Here is an 18562-nt window from a genome sequence, read left to right on the forward strand (position 1 = left end):
AGAAGGCCCGTGCCCGCAAGGGGAAGGCTGGAGCTGAGGAACAGCGGGTGCAGCTCCGCACGTACCTGACTGATGGGCTGCTGGATGGCACTGCATCGTGGGGGGAGCGGGGGGGGCTGGGGGGCTCTCCCCCTCTGGTCTCTGCTGGCAAGGAGGTGACGGAGGGCTCGGAGCCACTGTCCTTGGCTGAGAGGGTGGAGAGGAACCGGCAGCTGCTGCACGAGGTGCTGGGGATGCACGGTGCGTGCCTGGGCCTCTGCTGTCACTTCAGGTCTCTGTGGGGACCTCTCCTATGGAGATGGGCCCTGGGCGGCCAGTCTGCGGTGGGGGAGGGCTGGGAGGGCTTTGCCATTCCACCTATTCCCACCTATGCCTTTCTATAGATCTGTGACTCTATGACTCTCCAGTCTGCATCCCCACAGCCCTGGGGTCTTGTGCCCGTTTCCTGGGCTCTCAGATGGCAAAACATGCTTTGGAGAATTGGCCCCAAAGGCAGTTGGTGTGAGGCTGGGAGCTCCCTGCGATGCCTTCCCCCTTCTCCCATTCCAGAGGTGCCAGCAAGTGATGGCGACTGGGACTCAGGGGTCTCACTGCAGGATGCTGAGGGCTGCAGGTAGGACTTCAAATGCTTCAACTGAGGACAAACGGGTCTGAGACGAATGGGGCGCGGGGGTACTGTGAGGGGACAGAGCAGGGCTGGTGCCAGGTGTCTCTGACAGGAGAGAGGAGTGGGACAGAAATGTCTCCCCAGTGCTTAAGAGCTTACGGGTGGTAGGAATGCATAATCTCATTGGCCTAATGATAAACCTCAGCAGTGGGGCTAAAAATATGAGGAGGGATGGTCGGGAGAGAGGGGCTGCAGCAGCAGCAATGCTGGGGGCAGCATGGAGGAGGTCTGGGGACAATTTGGAGTGGAAGCACTTACAAGGCAATGATCAGTTTTCCGTTATTCTGGCATCTGAGGCTCAGTTGGTGCTGGTGGGCACAGGTGGGATGCCTCGGGGAAGCCAAAATTGAGGTTCATGGCAGTGGCTCCCCACAGTTTGGCATGGGGCATAGGTGTGTTCCAGCTGTGGGCAGGCTGGGGCGAGGATCCCCAAAGTGATTGCCGAGCTGATTATTTTAATCAGGAGGATTAGGGCTGCGGCCAACGGGGGGAGGAGGGCAGTGCAGGAATGGGGCCGTGCACGGTTGTGGGTTCCCCCTAGGGCAGGGAACCCCTGTGCACGTGGATAGAGGAATGGGGCTGAGCACAGCCCAAAGCTGCAGGGCTGGGGCAGCACCTGCTTCGGTTTGCTCACGTGCCTCTGGGATGTCACTGGTGCAGGTCATGGCCCCAGGCTTGTTGCCGAGCCCCCTAAATTGCTGCTACTGCAGTGCGACATCACTGGGGCTGCCTGCAGGGGTGTCCCCAGTGCCTGCAAGCCAGGCCCCGCTTTCTCCCTGCAGAGCAGCCCCGTCACTGCTAAACCACTTCTAATCCGTGTTATTTTTTGCTAATCCTTCCCTGCAGGGCCTTTGTTCCCGGGCAGGAGCTCGAGCTGAGCCCACGCCATGAGCAGGCCAAGCAGCTGCTGCAGCGCGCCCGCATGAAGGCTCGCACCAACCCGCTGCGTGCCAGCCACGACCTCCTGCTGCTGCCCACCGCCGCGCACCCCAGGTGAGCCCTGCGCCGTGCCACATCCCGCCCCACATCCAGCTCCTACCCTGTGACTGAGTCCTGACCCCTGCTCCCTTTTGGTATGCATGACCGCTCCAGTGGAGGTGCGGCGCAGGGGCCGTTCGCGGGGTCATGTGGACTCAGTGCTGCTGGGCTCGTTAGCCACGCTCCTCACCCCATGGCGGAGGATTGTCCCCGCAGCTCTCCAGTCCTCTGTCCCCACTGCAGGGAGCCCAGCGGGACACCGAGGCCCAGCGTCACCACAAGAGAGGTGGAGGGCCTGGCAGGCGGCAGTCTGAGCGACTCATCCAGCGGGGAGTCGGGCTGCAGGGAGCCCCGGCGGCCACGGGGACCCTCCCCATCCCGCGTGCGCTTTGAGGACGAGTCGGCCCGCGACGCTGAGGTGCGCTACCTGGAGCGGCTGCGGCACCGCCGGGTGCTGGGCTCAGCACTGGAGCGCAGCGGTGGAGAGCCCCGTGGGCACCCCGGGGATGGCCCTGCCAAATCCCGTGGTGGTGATGTCCCTGCTGGGGGCAAGTGCCAGGCCTGCGGCTCCCTGCTCGGTGCCGCCGTGCCGGCTGAAGGCAGCCCCATGGCACGGGGACGGGAGCGCACGGGTCCTGGTGCTGCTGCCCAGCCTGAACCCAAGGCCCGGCCGCTGGGTCCTGGGGGGTCCCCGCTCTGGATCCTGCCTTCCCGGCAGCGCATTCACACTGAGAAGATCAAGGAGACTTATATCGGGAACGTCGCCCGTGGGGATGAGGCGGACTCAGCACTGGAGAGCACCGACACCTCCGATGGCTGCCGCACCGACAGCGAGGAGCCGCGGCCCCGCAGCCCCCACCCACGGGGGCATCGGGAGCCCCGGGCTCGTGGCCACCGCAGCCCCCGCACCCCAGCGCAAAAGGAGAAGGGCACGAGTGTGGCCGGGGGCTCGGGGGCGCTTTGTCCCCCACCAGCGAGTACAGCTGGCAGCCAGGATGGGGGACACACCAGTGAGATGGCGGGCAAAGGAGAGCCACTGGTCCCCTCCTCGAGGCCAGCGGGGCCTTCCCACACCCCCTCCATCATCACCACTACAAAGGCCTCCTCCCAGGTGCCTTGCAGGACAAGTGTCCCTGCTAGCAGCCACCAGTGTACAGAGCCTGATGCTGGGAGCACTTTGCCCCAACCCAAGGGTGCGGGGCAGCGGCGGGGGCCCTGTGGCCCTGTGTGGCTCCCAGGGAGCCCCCTGCGTGCCTTGTCCACTAATAACTGCAACAACACCCATGGACAGGGCTGTGGAAGCCGCCCCCATGGGCTGGGGACACAACCTGGGGAGACCACCAGGACGCCCAAGGCACAGCACGATGGGAACGCAACACCTGGGTGAGTGGTGAGGGACTATGAGCATCCCTCCTCGGTTCAGCACCAGGCTTGGCCTCATGACATAGAAGTCACATTGGAGCAGGGTGAGGATGTTTTTGGGGACAAGCTACTGCTAAACACTGTTGGGCATTGTCCTGTAGGGAGCCAGCACGGGCAACAAGCCGGAAGGGCAGTGGGGATGCGGCATCCTCAGGGCTGAAGCGGCTCCTATGCAGCCTGAGCCAGAGCACCAAGCAGCGCCTGGGCCGCTTCCGCTGCTACAGCATGGAGCAGCTGCCCGGCCCTGCACCCAACGGCCCCAGCGTGAAGCGGTCGCCCTCGCTGCAGGCACTGGTGAGCCATCCTCTGCAAGGGGGAAATGGGGCTTTGTTGGCTTGGGAGGGCTCTGGAGGCTGGGGAGGTTGAGGTGTACGTAGCAGGGCGCAAGGTTTTGATGCCACGCGTCTCACCGTGTCACACTTCTCCAGGTGTCACCGTTCCGCCAGCCCCAAAAAGCCGCTTCCATACAGAGCCTGCACAGCCTGCTGGGCAGGGCACCCCGAGCCAATGCGTACCTGCTGTCCCAGCCTGGGGATGGGGACAGGTGGGATGGGAACACGGCCACGCTTAGCCTTGGCCTGGTGGTGCCGTGCTGGGCTCACAGCATCTCCCTGCAGGAAGGCAGCCTCGGGGCCACGGCACTCGCTGAGCGTGGAGGACATCGGTGCACCTGACCGGCCGCGCATAGTGGGGCGTGTGGTGGAGGTGTTCCCCGATGGCACCAGCCTGCTGGAGATAGAACGGCCACCACACGGCTCCTTCGGCTTCCAGGTCACCTCTGGGCACGGCCGGCCCGACACAGGTACTGTGGCCGTGGAACGGTAGACCAGCTAAAGTAGGAAGGGACCTTAGCGAAGACCATCACTCATATGGGTTTTATGTGCTGGCGGCTCACCTGGCAGCTCAGTTGCCTGCACCTCTGTCTGCAGGTGTCTACGTGCAGGAGATGGCGGATGCCGGCACGGCCAAGCTGTACGCGGGGCTGCTGGGGGTGGGCGATGAGATCCTGCAGGTCAACGGGGCCGCTGTGTCGGGCCTGGGGCTGGCACGCATCCGGGAGCTGCTGCTGCAGGCAGACAGCCTGGCCCTGCGTGTGCTAAGGCAGCGCCCGGCTCGGCGGTAGCGGCGCGGCTCCAGGAGGAGTGGAGCACTCTGCAGGTGCTGCCGGAGTCCTGCATGGAGCTAAAGTGCAACAAGGACCTCAACAAGACCAAGGGCCTGGATCTGCCCTGCTTATGTGCAATGCACGGGTCCCTGCGGGGATGGGGATGGCAGGGCACCCTGGCAGGCAACGTGGGACAAGGACCTGCCCCTGGCATGGGGACATCTCAGCTCTCCGGCCCTGGATTCTCCCTGCCTCAGCTGGAAACCTCTGCCCATGAGCTGGTGGGTTTCTCTTAAATTATTTCAAACTGCAAAAAGAAAAAAACAAATCACAGAACTGTAAATATATATATATATATGTATGTATATGTGCAATGACAACAGGTGGTGGTTGTGTGTATATGTAGGTAATGAACGTGCTGCGGGTGGCACTCGGGACGGGGATGATACCTGGGTGGGGCAGAGCAGAGCAGGTGGGGCTGGGGAGGGCTGCGGGTCCTTCACAGTGGTGGTGTCACAGCTTCTCCTGCCTTGGTGCCCAGGCTGGGGTGTGCTGTCTGCTCCTGATGGGATGGAGCTGCTGCACTCTGGTGCCACACAGGCAAAGAGCCCCCAAGCTTGTCCCCGTTACCACAAAAGAGACCGGTGTTTTCCTCTGCCGTCACACACCGGCAGCAGCAATGCGTTTATTTAGGATTCAAGGGAGGGGCAACACCACCAACAGAAAAAGCAAAGACAGTTGGGTAGCAGTGACACCTGGACAGACATGGAGCACGGCAGCAGGGCTGCAACCTGGCAGTGTGTGAACTGAGCACTCCTGCGTGGAGCATCAGGAGCCGCTCCTGGACGACATACAACCGTACTGAAAACCCACTCTCAGAGAGGTCTGAAGCCCAGAGCACTGTGCAGACACTGCCAGAGCCTGCCTTTGGAAAGAGACAGTATGTATTTCTCACAGCATAACCAAAAGAGACAAGACGTTGTGCAATGACTGAGAGAACTGCCAAGATCACTTGTGCAGGTTGGCATTAAGGGCACGTGTGCGTTCATTGCAAGAGGAGATGCTCCAACCTGGCAGGGCTGCTGGGTCTCCCCTCATCCCAAGCCTGGCTGCAAAAGGCACAGTGCCACCAGTGTGTGCAAGGGCTCAATAGGAGGGACTGGGCAGACCCAAACAGAGCCACAAACCACCAGGGCTACGTGTCCTGGGTGACAGAGTGCTTCAGGTGCCGAATTTCCTTTCTGTGGAGTGTGGTTCTGGAGGCCTGCTTTGCAGTGTCAGCACCAGTCAGCTTCCTCCCCCAGCCCCATCTGAGACCCAGATGGAAGGCACAAGTCAGCCTGCCTCCCATCTTTTGCTGCTCTTCCCCCTCCTAAAGACAGGAGCAGACTTCACTGCAAATCTTTTTCTTTCCTGAAGCATCACCCCTTCCTCCTGTAATCAACTGCACAAAACCCATCTGTATTTCTCCCCGGTAACACTGCCAGGGTGAGCTCTCCTCACAGCACTTTGCTATCTGTGCCTGGCCAGCACTGCTGAGGCAATGCCCTTGCCAAACAACCCGAAGGTAACAAAAGCACTGGGAAGTGATACAGAACGTGACCTGGCTCTGAGCTTCCCGGCTCTGGGTTGCTTACAAGTGAAGTTCCCAAAAAAATAAAATTAAAAAAAAACAAAAAAAAACAAAAAAAAACAAAAAAAAACAAAAAAAAAAAACAGTTGGGGAAAATTAAGACATCCTATTTACAAGTTTGTGTGCACTTAAGGTACACAGTTAGGCCCATTCCACTGATAATGCATCCTGCAGCCGCAGAATGAATGCGGCTCCAACAGTCATCAAAAATCACTAAAAGAACTTTTCCTTAAAAAAAAAATAAGTTATTTTAGACCTGACAAATCACTTGCCAAAGGGAAGCAGCTGTTAAACAGAAGCTTGGTTATACAAGGGGAAAGAAAGCATCAGTCAGGGAGCCGGAGAGGCTTGTGTAACAGGAGGTGACTTGACGAGCTGTGTGAAACCAGCCTCAGGCTGATGCCCCAGCCCTGCGTGTCCATCGAAGGCAGGACAGCACACCTGCAGCTCACCTACCTGCAGCGTGCCAGCTCCTGCCTCGGGGTCCTGGATGTGAATGCTGCAGGGTCTTGGTGCTAACTGGAAGGCGTGGTGCTGGCTGGGGCTGCCCTTCCTTGCTCTGGGTGCGTGTTGCTGCGGGGTTTCAGGCCGCCGCTCCTCCCAGTAATGCTTCTGGCTGGCAAGCATCCCACAGGCTGGCGATGCAGTTTGTAATGCTCAGTGAAACAATTCCACCCCCCGTACCCTGCCAAGGCTCCCTGCTCCGTGTCCGCACAGAGGGCTTGGGACTGCTGCAGCTGGCTCATACCCACAAAGGGTTCGGTCCCCTCCAGGGCCTGGGGACCAGATGGCAGCACCGTGGGGCAGGAGGCAGCCCGACGGGATCCGGGAGCCACAACTGCTTCCTGTCCTCTGTCTGCCCTCCCCAGAGCTGGGGGAGATGTTGGTGGAGCCAGGCCTTGGTCCTCAGAGAATGGTGAGAGCCGGGCACGGGTCTTCTTGACAGGGATCTCTGCGGTCGGACGGAAAGAGTTTCATTTCCCCGTGCTACAGGGGAGAGGAGGCGTCCAAGGAAGTTCAGTCCATCACAGGACAATCAACAGGACCAGCACCACCAGCAAGATGACAAAGAGGACGATGATTGCGCACCACTGCCGCCGATCTGGAAGAGAAAGGAATGGTCGGTCCTCTTACTTCAATAGAAGGAAAGCTGGAGGAGAGCTTTTCCTTACCACGCTGCTTTCACTGTGCTTTCCTTCAAAAGGAAAGCTCCCTCACCAGCAGAACAAGCACCGTGCCCTTCTGCAGGCTCCTCCCTACTGCCTGTGGGGTGACAGCGTTTCTCTTCCAGGATGCAGCTGCTTTTTGGGACTGCGGTGTGGAATTTTGAGGTTTCTCCCCAGTCAAGTTCAAACAGATTTGATAAGCTGGTTCAAAAGTGATCAGGAAGAAGCAGAGAGCTGCTTTGCGTTACTGCTTGTGGATTGACCTGTTTGTGCTCTGCACTGCCTCTAGGATCTGCCTTAGGGAGCTCAGCACACCACTGGAGAAATTCTTACTTTTTTTTGGAAAAGATATGAATGCATTTTACAGAACAAAACCATACCAGCCTGTACTGCTGCTCTACACCGTCTGACACCGTCCTGCACCTACAGTGAAAGTTTCTCCCATCTGGATTCAAGCTCGCCTCCGACTTCCTGGCACCAGGAACCCCACTGTCCCTGGACACAGCGCAAGCTGCGACCGCACCGCAGAAGCCACATGACTCGAGCAGGGCCTGCCTTCCCCCACATGAGCTCTGTCTGCAGCAAGCTGTGAGTGGGCGACGCCGGGCTGCACAGCCGCTCTCCGTCCACGGCCACGTCTGCACCGGCAGACATCCGGCCCCTGTGAGATGGTGCAGTGTGGGGATGGAGCTGCTGGCACCACTCACTGAGTGCTGCAGCCAGCCCTGGGAAGAGCCGTCCCATCAGCGCCAGCGGCAGCACGGATTCCCCGTGAGCTCCCTGCCCAGCCTGATCCTGTAGAGCGGTTCCCTCCTGCCTCCCTGCTGCTCCCACCCCCCACACGCGAGCACCGGCAGCGGAGGAGGCGACGCAGAGAGCGCCGCAACGCGGGGAGCGAGCGGCGGGGACTTCCCGGCAGGCACGAGCTTCCTGTTTGTTCTGCCCACGGCACCCGGCCGGCCGCCAGCCCACCACGTTCAGGCACAGCCTTATAAGGACTTTTCTCGTGGGCTCAGCCTCCCCAGCGTAGAAATCGCCTCTCCTCACCACCAGGAAACACGTCCGACTGTCCTCCCGTCGGCAGCGCTGGCGCCAGCAGCGCGCAGGCAGGCGAGGTTGGCAGAGGGACTTGCTGCAGCTGGAGAAGGCACGCACGGTGGCAGTGTTTTGCTCGGCAGGTGGCCTAGGAAACCTCAAGCAGCACGAGAGGCTGCAGAACTCTCCTTCCTTATCGTCTAAGAAGGGGTTTTTCCCAGTGCAGCAGTAATAACATCAATAGAAAGGCGCCTGTATATAACACAAAGCTGAGGGCAGACTGCAGAGCAGTATCTGGGCATGAGCAGCTGCAAGGTTTGGATGCCTTCTCCCTCTTTAACCTCTCAAGCAGCTGGAGCTGCTCCCTCCCTTCTACTTGGCTCTGGGAGCTCATAGTGCTCCGTCCCTAAAATTCACAGATGTGCCTGCCCCTTTCCAGGCCCAGAGCCCACCCCCCTGGACCTACCACTTGTCATGTGAGACACTTTGGCGAGCTTCTTCATGACGTTGTCGAGCCGTGAATGAGTGCTGTCCAACTCGTGGGAGAAGTCATCCAGCATCCTGGGGACAGAAGCACAGTGGTGGTCAACAAGTAAAGCAATAGGTGCCTTTGGCATCATTTGCTGCACTCGTGCACGCTCATCAGAACACAGTGGATGAGAAAAGCAACGCAGCATGGTCTCCTGAAAGCACCCAAGGGGAAAAAAAAAAAACCCTGCTGAAGCAGCAGCTCAGCTTTGGTGGAAAGTGAGAAGTCATGGGGACACTTGTTGGACTGGTCCCCCAGCTCTGCTTATCTCTAAAAGGTGAGCAGTGGGGGTTTCCTCCTTTGAAGATGAAAGTTTTGCTTATAATCCATGATTAGCAGTGAATGTGTAGATCAAGGTGCCAGTTTGGACTTTAAATCCCTTCTCTTGCTGAGGGCTAGCACTTGAAGCTAAAATCTTGCTCCACTCTGGTATCAAGCAGGACTGAGATTTGCAATTGCTTTTAAGGTGCTTTTCAAACGCTACAGAAGTTACCCCTCCAGTTCCTCCACACAGCAACTGTAACAGATCTGAAAGCCTTCCTGTAGCTGTGCTTTGTCAGGGCCAAGAACCCACCTGAAGACAGACAAAGCACATCCAGGATCAAAGCAATCCCAGCCATCTCCAGTGAGCAGAACTTTAAAACATAACACTCTTAAAAGCACGGAGAACAAAGAGTTGTAGAAAAAAAGCGGTATTGCCTTAATTATCTGCTAGCAAGCACTGATGGCTTATGTGGTGACCTGGAAACAGATGCACCACACCAACCTGCGGTGGCCAGGCTTCACACAGGAGGTGCTTTGGAGTTCCTCCTATTCACCAAAGACATCACAAGGGCTCACAGCCCTCCAGACTCTCGTCGGCCAAACAAGGGGGGTTTAGGCACAAACCCTTCGTGTCTGTTAGTCTGCACAACTGAGAATTTCATGCACTTCTTTCCAAAGGACGTGCACAAGGAAAGAAATCTAATTTATATGTAAATGGGTGGATACAAGCTACTTTGTGAGCTACCCCTTAACCCTTTGTGTGGGTGAGGATTATTTTTAGCTTTAACTATGAATGCAGCTCTGTGTGACAAGGCTGAGCTCTGAGCTCCCGGGGCACAGTTGTCTGGGTGAGCACAAAACCCCACGGACTGGGAAAGCACCCACTATCCTTAATAGGCAGCACTGCCTTCCCTCATCCGTTGCACACTGCTGGCTGCTAGAAGCCAAGGAGCTTTACTGAGTGCCTTAAGGGTGGTGTTTAAAAACGAGAGAAGGAGTTTAAAGAGAGAAGGGAAGGTAAACTGGCAGCTAAACCTGCCCCAGGTGCAGGTTTGAAAGGAACATGGCTGCGGTAGGATCCTTGCAGGCAGCAATATGAAATGCTTTCCACGGCCTGAAATCAAAGGCAGCCTAAGGTGCTGCAGATGAGCTAGGAGAGGCTGCCTGAGGGACCAGGAAATTCAAGGATGCAACAGGGGTATCAGCGAGGACCCCCAGCTGTGCTGCAGCAGGCTCCACACCTGCAGGGCCTTTGGCACCCTGTGACATACTTACACTGCCTGCTCCTCCAGCTCCCCGCCGATGCGCTGGGACATGTTCTTCAGCACCCCAATGCTGCCAGAGACCAGCTCCAACTGCTCATCTTGCTGCTCCACAATCAACTGGGGCCAGAAAGAAGGAAAAACGGGTGATTATACATCTTCTTTCTGCAGCTGGGTCACAGCCAGCTGCTCGTGTGGACGGATGCTCGCCAACTCTGCCAACATCAACTGTGGTGCCTGGGAACAGACCTCAGGTTCCAGGAAACAAGGACCGTGTTTCTAAGAAATGTGTGAGAAGTGGCAGCAGCAGGAGAGCCGTCCCCTGTTCCTGTGGCACAGCTGGCTGCAGTTTCCTCAACCATGCCTCCAAATTCAGCCTCTGCTTAGCAATGCCCCTTCCCTGCTGCAACCTCTAAGATGACTCTTTGAAGGCAGCAAAACCTCAAGCTTTGCTGCCCGGAGCAGGAGCCTTGCTGAGGTAGTGTATGGGAAACGCTGCAGTAAACGAGGGGTTAACATAAGTAAGAGGCTGCTGCAGCTTCTAGAGCTAAAAATAACACGTCTGGCTCTGAATGTGCCAAAGGAATAGGTCTGCTGATGGCTTAAGTCACTTTCAGGGCACAATCACGCTAAGGATTAGCTTTACCCCAGTTACCTACTTTGGAATCTATTTATCTTCCTAGAGTCACTAGGTAAAACTCATCTGAAAGCTGGCTGGCATCGTGTATCAGAAGCTTCAGCAGAGCTTGCTGCCTGGAGAGGCGGCCTATTTACAGGCCTGTGTCTGGGTGGGCTGCTGGAGGCGGATGTGCGCTGCTCGGGCGCTGCTCCAGGGCAGCACCTCGCCAGGGCTCCTTGCAAAGCCCTCACGCAGGCTTTCTCACGAATCTCATGTTGACAAGGACAGGAAAAGGAAGCAGGCACGTGCTCCTGCTCCCTGTCTGTTCTGATGAGGATGCACACAAACAGCAGCAAACACCAGCTTATTTTTTAACGAGGGAAAGTTCAGAAAGATAAGTGAACGCTCTTCAGCTTGCAACATTTCTACTGGTCCAAGGATTTCAGCAGTTCTTGTAATACTAAAACTCAGCATGCTGCTGCTTCCAGACTTTGTTCTTCTGTACGTAAGTGGAAGACGAGCCTCAATGGTTAAAAACTGCACCAAGCATCCAAAGCTGTGCTGTACATGGAACATATGAACAGGTGTGCTTCAAGCTATCAGGCTGTCAGGCTCCTGGATCCAGGCCAGCCGAGGGCTGGAGTTTTTCTGGCTTCTGAAGTCTGAACCCCATCCCCCCAACACCCATTTGGCAAGCAAAGCTATTCGGTCTGCCTTATGCCAGCTGCCTTACCTGTTGTTGAGCTTGCTGCTCCTCAATGAAGTGTGAATTTGCTAATTGCAGCTCCCGGTCCAGACGGCTGTATTTGTCAGGTCCAGAGCTCCAATTCTGACTGCTGCTTTCACCCAGGAGTGCCTAAACAGATGCAGAAGTCCCTTAGCAGCAACACCTCTGTGTCTGCTCACAGCTGGTCTCAGGCAAGGAGGACAAGGCAACGCTCCTGTGCACATGCCTACAGCATCCTTTTCCTGCCGCTCTACTGGTATTCAGCCAGAGTGCTGGCACAAACTAAAACAATGCAGTGCCAAATACCAGCATGGGAAATATCTGCAGCATGATTATTGCAGAAATGCTGCTCCACTAACAGGAGAGCTGGAGCACGACTGACAGACAGCGCGAGCAGGAGGCCCGCACTGCCCAGAGGACTGGTAAAGGTCTGTTCAAGATGCAGCACTGTGTGCTAGGAGGATGTGTGAGCTGGGAAGTACCCAGATACATCGTGTTAATAGATGGACTGAACGCCATGCTGCTGATGACCAGGCCTGAAGGTCTGCATAAAGTACTTAACCAGATGAACTGACAGTAAAACAGTGTAATATAAACACAGCAGTGCTGTAGGCAGGAGTTACGCTCTCTGATTCAGGTTGCAAGATTACACTCTCTATCTGCTCTATGACCTCAACACAGAAGCTAGTGCAAATCCAGCAGAGAAGTGGCTTTCCAGCTGAGGATATCTGGTCCCTGGAAGGAAGCTCTAATGCAGCTTCCGGAGGGAAGTCTGTGTTTGCCAGCCTCAGTCCACGAGGATCAGGTCATCACCAGCCAAAAGCAGGCCTCTCAGACACAGAGAAGTGCTGGAGAAGCTGCTGTAGCCCCGCCCAGCTGAGGCTCTGAGGACTTGAGGGAAGGCGAGGGGCTGGGGAAGGAAGATGGCAAGGGGAAATGAGTTTTCCTGACCAGATGTCACTGCGTGAGCTGGGCCATATGGTCTCCTGCAGCAAGCAGTTTAAAGCAGCAAAACTTAGAGACAGCTACAGGCTTGTTTGAGGAAGGCAGTAAGGGACTTTGCTTCTCCAAGTTTTTGCCAAGCACATCAGTTAAGCCTGTAACGGGCTGACAAACCAGCTCTGTCCTTCTCAGTATCTTCTTGCAGTTCATCATTTTTGCCACAGGTGACAAAGACTGATGCAGCCAGATACGGCACACCAACGCTGACAGAGGCAGCTCTGGAAGTCAGCTCAAAGATCTCCTTACAGTCTCACCAGCCAGGGAGAAGCATCTATTTCTATTCCTTAGATTACAAGTGCAGACAACCTGAGACTGCTTGAGCTTCTTCCATCTTCTCACAAGGTTAATTATCATGTGAAGCAGCTATTTGTGAGGGGATGTGGAGTCCTGGCTCCTAAATACAGCAGAGCACGGGGTTACGTTTATGGAATTGGATTCTGACTGTTCCTCCTGAGATGGAGGGAGATTCCCCTTTCTGCAGGGTGATGCAATGCTGATGGCTGTACACAAGCACTTCTGAAGATGGAGACAGATGGTGAGTGGTGACTTACTGCTTTGAGAGACAGGTTTGAAAGAGGGTGACAGCAACAAGCCTGACAAAACCAATGCTCTCAGATCAGTGAGACAGACGTGGCTCAAACACACAGCTTTGCTGCAGCATGCAAGCCCCTTCCCAGAACAAATGTTTGTAAGGTGATGTGCTACAAAGTGGGATATATATGGTACTTACAGCTTTAAAGGAGCTTTAACCATGCTATATGCTCTACTTCATGGTGTGGGTCTCCAGACTAAGTGATACGAAAGCTTCACCTAACACATGTCTCAAAACAGCTGTTAGAGCTGATAAATCCTTCTAGCTCTTTCAAGTGCCAAATAACCACTGCATTCACTTAGCTTGCCCATTCTGATTCTCACCTGCCTGTTTTTTCTTTCAGCCAGTGCTTGCATGGAGGAGTTTGACATCTGATCCTTCATTTCCTGTTTGTTCAAAGAAAGAAGAAGTACGTAAGCATTGGATTTGAGGCGACTTTCAGCTTCAGTTTGCTACCAAGCTGTCTATACCCAGAAAGATTTCTTTGTGGTGAGTGAGGGAAGGGAAATTTTCTTTGAAAGCATACAGTTTTGAAGAGTCTGAAAAAATGCTGTTAAAATCTCCACTGCAGTTCATTGCTTTACTAATAGTAGAACCAACAGCAATGGAATATTTTGAAAATATTCCTTATTTACTACTCATTTTTATAGAATCAGATAATCATCTGGGTTGGAAGCGACCTTTAAAGGTCATTTAGTCCAACTCCTCTGCGATGAAGAAGGATATCTACAGCTAGATTAGACTGCCAGAAACACTTTGATTTGTATAATACTAGATTAATGTTCCCATTGACAGACTGTAAAGAAGTTATGTTCTTGAAGGTCTCAGGAACCCGTAGCTTGCACTTTATTCCCAGTTGTACCTGATTTAATCTTGCAAAGGACAAGATAGATTTCCTGTCCTATGGCCCTCCTCTCTGACTATCTCTGTGTTTTCTCTGTTACTTGTTATATTTTGTCTTCCTACAGAAGACAGTTAGACCCTGGAGGCTCCTACTCCCAGTGCAAACCAGTTTAGTTTCTATAGTGCAGATGAGCAAGGAGCCAGCATGATCCAGCAGGAGCTGACTGACCTTACCCACCAGCAGAGTTCTGACGTCACCTGAAGACACACAGGTATGTTTTACTGCTCAGAGATGTATTATTTAAGCAACAGATCCCACCTGGTTACTTCTAATGCACAAACTGCTTTCTATCCCCATGGAAAACATAAGTCAATTAACTGCACGCCACCAGGAAAGAATTTCATTTACCACTGAGACACACTGCTCCAAAACCCATCAGGCAGCAGCTTTCAATCAGCAAAAGAGGACCTAGATAGCAGGCTTGCCTGATCCTGTTTGTTTCCAAAGCTGACTACACTGAGGACAAGGCAGCAAGCACCATGTCTGCTGCTGGGGCTGGTGTGGCTTCGGGATCAGTTCCCAGGCAGAGACCCTTAAGAACTGCCTCTGGACCGCAGGACTGCAGGTAGAATAACAAGCTTGTTGCTAGCCACAGCAATGCAGCTTGTCAAGGAGGAACATCAGAGCCACGAGGGAAAGCAGAAACTAAGCTGCACTGAGTGTACTATTAATAGGGAGAAAACTTCCTAACCAGTGTGTTGGCAGGCAGTGAAGATTTCAGAAAGATTTTTTCTTCTCTACTTATTACCAGCGAGCTGTTAAAATACTCCTCCTGCTTCTGAATCCTCCCTAAGAGCTATGTGAATAAGGAGGCTCAGGGGAGACCTTACTGCTCTCTATAACTACCTGAAGGGAGGCTGTAGTGAGCTGGGAGTCAACCTCTTCTCTCTGTAACTGGTGATAGGACTAGAGGGAATGGCTTCAAGCTGCACCAGGGGAGATTGAGGCTGGACATTAGGAAATACTACTAACTGTTCTGGAAGAGTGGTCAGGCACTGGAACGGGCTGCCCAGGGAGGTGGTGGACTCACCACGCCTAGAGGTGTTCAAGGAATGTCTGGATCTGTGTTGAGGGATATGGCATAGTGAGAACTATTGATGATAGGTGGATGGTGGGACTGGATGATCTTGTAGGTCTTTTCCAACCTTAGTGTTTCAGTGATTCTGTGATTAAATGCTGCTGCTCTTGCAGGTGCTACTGAACTTCACTTTACCACTGCCTGTAGCACTGAGCTGTGTGAAGCTGCGGCCCAACAGGCAGAGCTTTGCCAGGCCCGCCTCTCTCTGAAGTACTGATATTTAGGAGTGTGAGTTTAAACTACAAAATCTTCCCGGAGTTAAAAATAAAACTAATGGCTGTTTTGACTGCTTTGTAGCAGGGGGAAGCCACATAAATAACACCAGACTACAAAGAGATGTCAGTGTTCGAAGTGGACTCTGCTTCTGTCAACCAGCGATGCAAGCACTGAATAGGCAAAATTTCCTTTAACTCTGAAAGGAGACTTGCATAGCAGAAGGGTCTTTTACTCTTCCTTTCCACTTTGTACAGGCTTGTAGATTCATCAGTACAAGAGAAGCATGCTAGGAAACATGACCCCTGCACCTGACCCCAGGCAGGCAGTCCTTCTGACATTGGAACATGTGATGTGGGGATGAGAAGGCAGCCTGAGGGCAAGCAGGTAGCAGACTTACTCTCTGCTCTCCAGTTCAGCACTGACCTAGTCACCCCATTGCCTTTTTTGAACTGCTCAAGCTGCCTTCTCTTTCCCTATCCCAGCCCTTGCTCCTTACCCTGACCACCTGCCGCGTGCTGGTGATGAAGGATTTTCTGATACCCAGCTCCGTGGCATCCAGGTTGAACTTCCGAGGGTTTGCCTCAACGATGCATAGGGGAGGAGTCAAGGAGTCTGAGAACGGCTTTCAGTGCACACAGACAGACAAACCGCCCCGATGGGAGCCCGTGAAGAGGCACCTTTCCACTGTGCTGCACTTTTTTCTATAATTTGATTAGCAAAACGTTAGATGCTGGAGGAAGGAAAGCGTGGCAGCAACATTCAACACAGTACATGCACCAGAATGAGGTTTCTCTCCTGCTTTTTTTTTTTTTCTCAGTTCTCCAATGCTGTGCAGTGCTTTCAGCTGAACACGAGGGAAAAGGAATAATTTTGGAAGCCAGCCTGAGTATGAGTGACTACACAGAAATCCAAATTCATATAACACAATGAGCTTCTAAGCACAAAGCATCTTATAATATACCTTGTCAAAGGGAATACAAAAGGGAAATTCTCTTGCTGAACTCATTTGCTGTTTGAGAAAAGCTGAAGTAAATGCAAAATTCAATCCCTGATAGTCCTGGTTCCTGCAAAAAATTAGCTACCAGCAAGAGCTGCTACGTAGCTATTTCTTACAGCTTAGGAACTGCATGCCCCAACCTCCAAAGAACTCCAGAAAGGATATTAATTGTTTCATCCAAGTCTTCCAGGTCCCACTCAATGCTCCGCAGATTGTTCCTGAGCTCATTTGTGGTCCAGTCGATTTCTTCTCTTGTGGCAATGGAGGGATCCTGCAAGAGCTCTGTCCACCTCTGGAAGAGCCCCTGGGCAGTGTTCACAGCTTTCTGCACTTCCCTGCGGTTGGGGTGAAGAAAGAGAAGTGAAGGGACTGCATCAGCTGTTCTGCAGCAGTCGTGCTGGGACACGCCATGCCCAGAAGAGCTTGGAACTGCAGCCTCCCTGCAAGAGCCCTTCCTTCAACCACTTCTAGTTTATTTTGTGCAATAAGGATTCGCCATACCCACTACACAACCCAGTCTCCTCTCCTGTTGAAGCACAAAGTGACAAGAAACAACTTACAGGCCAGCTACCACAACGAACAAAAAGACCAGTTTCAGCAGGAGTAGTTTCTGCTGAGTGACACATAGGCGAGACAGGGCAGCGTGAGCGGCTGGACAAGGCTGCCCTCATGGCAATTAATGTTCTGCACTCCTCTAAAGACTACCTGAGCAAGACACCCCAAGGACAAACAACATTTACAGGAACTGTCCCTGCAATAGTTAGGCAAATTGTTGAGTGCAGCATTGTTTATTTTAAGTTAGCATTAAAAAACTACACGGCTATACTACACTGGCTTATGGGACAGAAGTCTTTTCTGCTGCTCTAAGCTTTTTGGAGACGAGTGCATTCACAACATGGGAACACAGGCTTTGCTGACAGCACTGAATGCTGCATTTGTGATTAGGGGCGAGCAGCAGGTAGCAATTCTCTGTACCTACAGACACTGCAGCCCTGGCCTGGGAACAAATCACCTAGGTCCACGAGGAGCCAGGGTGAAAGATGCAGACAATGTTTTGCTGGTGTGACAGCCAGCAGAAAGTCAGGATCCACGTAAGATGCAGGGATTTATCTCCAGCAAAGGAAATCTGTTTATCTGTTGGGAAAGTCCAGAAGGGATGAACCATGTCTGCACAAGACAGCAGCCATGTCTATTGCTCTATATCTGTCATGTCTAGAGCCCTAAGTTCAGCAGCTGTGATCTGTCCTCTTGCTGCTTGCAAGCAAAAGCTCTGTTTTTTTCACCTGTATGTACTTGGAAAAGCACCTACCAGCAGGAATTCAAAGCTGGACATCCTAGCAGGAGGAGTTACAAATGCAAGGAAAGCAAACTGAATGCCATGTGGCTCAACTCCTTCCACCTTAATCTGCTGGCTAATAATTAACACCAGGAAAAGCACAACATATCTCTCCCCTTCCAGCCCCTTCCCCTTGTGGCCTGGGAATCTCTCTGGAAAGTCTGACTGGCTGCTTGCTCCCCACCCACAGCAATTAGCATTTGTTCTCCCCAGCACTGGCTTAGCCTGGCAGCGATCCCCTTCTGCTGGCTGCCCTGCAGCCTTTCCCACACCTCCTGTGCTCACCTGGCTTTTCCCACCGCCCTTCCTGAGCACTGTGCCACTGCCACGTGGTGCAGGACAGCAACAGCAGGAGTTGAAAGTGGCTCCATACTGAATTTTGGAAGCCTATCTTCTTTCCCCCTATTAATTACAGTTTCCCTTTCCTCTGACCTCAACTGCCTTTGTTTTGTGTTTGCCTTTGTTCAGGCTTTCCTCAATGCCACTATCCACATAGGTTTCTTCCTAAGCCTGGTGCCTGATCCTCTCCCTCAGCACGGTGAACAGGCTCTGGTGCTCTGGGAATGCCCTCAATGAGGAGTGGCTTGCATTCAACCACGCTCTGCCCATTGCACAGTGACATTTGCAACCTCACATCCCACGTGCCGCTGATCGATGATAAGGACAGCTGGGCATGCTGCCCCCAAGCTGGGCAGCCATGCCAACATCCCAGGTGCTGCACCTGCAGCAAGCACATCTCCAGCTCACAGCATCCCCGCAGAGCTTCCAGCAGGGCCTTCTGCTGCTCAGAGCCCCTCTGAACATTGGCTTTGTGTGGACACATCTCCGGCACACACCTCACAGGGGGAGTGGGAATGGCTTTGGTAATAAAAGCAGGGCATGGACCCTCGCAGAACTTTCAAGATTCCTAATGGCTTCTCACAGAACCCCAGATCCCCGCTAGGCCTTCACAGATCTCTCTCCCAGATCCCTGCTGACCCCTCAGCCCTCCCCAGACCCTTTTTGATTCCTCAGATCTCTGCTGACCCCC

General features: G+C 53.8%; 2 protein-coding genes across 2 annotated transcripts in view; one reads left to right on the plus strand and one right to left on the minus strand.

Moving 5' to 3' along the window:
* The first annotated feature begins 132 nt into the window (after positions 1 to 132).
* KIAA1614 (KIAA1614 ortholog) lies at positions 133 to 4190 on the plus strand. The gene is made up of 8 exons (XM_042819426.1): positions 133 to 240; positions 384 to 613; positions 1514 to 1660; positions 1889 to 3028; positions 3169 to 3361; positions 3496 to 3611; positions 3685 to 3869; positions 3997 to 4190. The coding sequence occupies exons 2-8, from the start codon at positions 396 to 398 to the stop codon at positions 4188 to 4190; spliced, it is 2193 nt and encodes a 730-aa protein (XP_042675360.1). The 5' UTR covers positions 133 to 240; positions 384 to 395.
* A 1668-nt stretch (positions 4191 to 5858) lies between these two features.
* STX6 (syntaxin 6) overlaps positions 5859 to 18562 on the minus strand; it is a 13350-nt gene continuing 646 nt past the window's right edge. Inside the window, exons 2-8 of the mRNA XM_042819833.1 lie at positions 16362 to 16531; positions 15696 to 15790; positions 13325 to 13387; positions 11414 to 11536; positions 10075 to 10181; positions 8473 to 8567; positions 5859 to 6907 (exon numbers count right to left, since the gene is read on the minus strand). Coding sequence (XP_042675767.1) covers positions 6831 to 6907; positions 8473 to 8567; positions 10075 to 10181; positions 11414 to 11536; positions 13325 to 13387; positions 15696 to 15790; positions 16362 to 16531 — 730 coding nt within the window. The 3' untranslated portion in view covers positions 5859 to 6830. The remainder of the gene's footprint in view (positions 6908 to 8472; positions 8568 to 10074; positions 10182 to 11413; positions 11537 to 13324; positions 13388 to 15695; positions 15791 to 16361; positions 16532 to 18562) is intronic.

This window comes from Centrocercus urophasianus, unplaced genomic scaffold, assembly GCF_019232065.1.
Source record: "Centrocercus urophasianus isolate 14NV4802_14NV808 unplaced genomic scaffold, USGS_Curo_1.0 seq_18, whole genome shotgun sequence".
Lineage (NCBI taxonomy): Eukaryota > Metazoa > Chordata > Aves > Galliformes > Phasianidae > Centrocercus > Centrocercus urophasianus.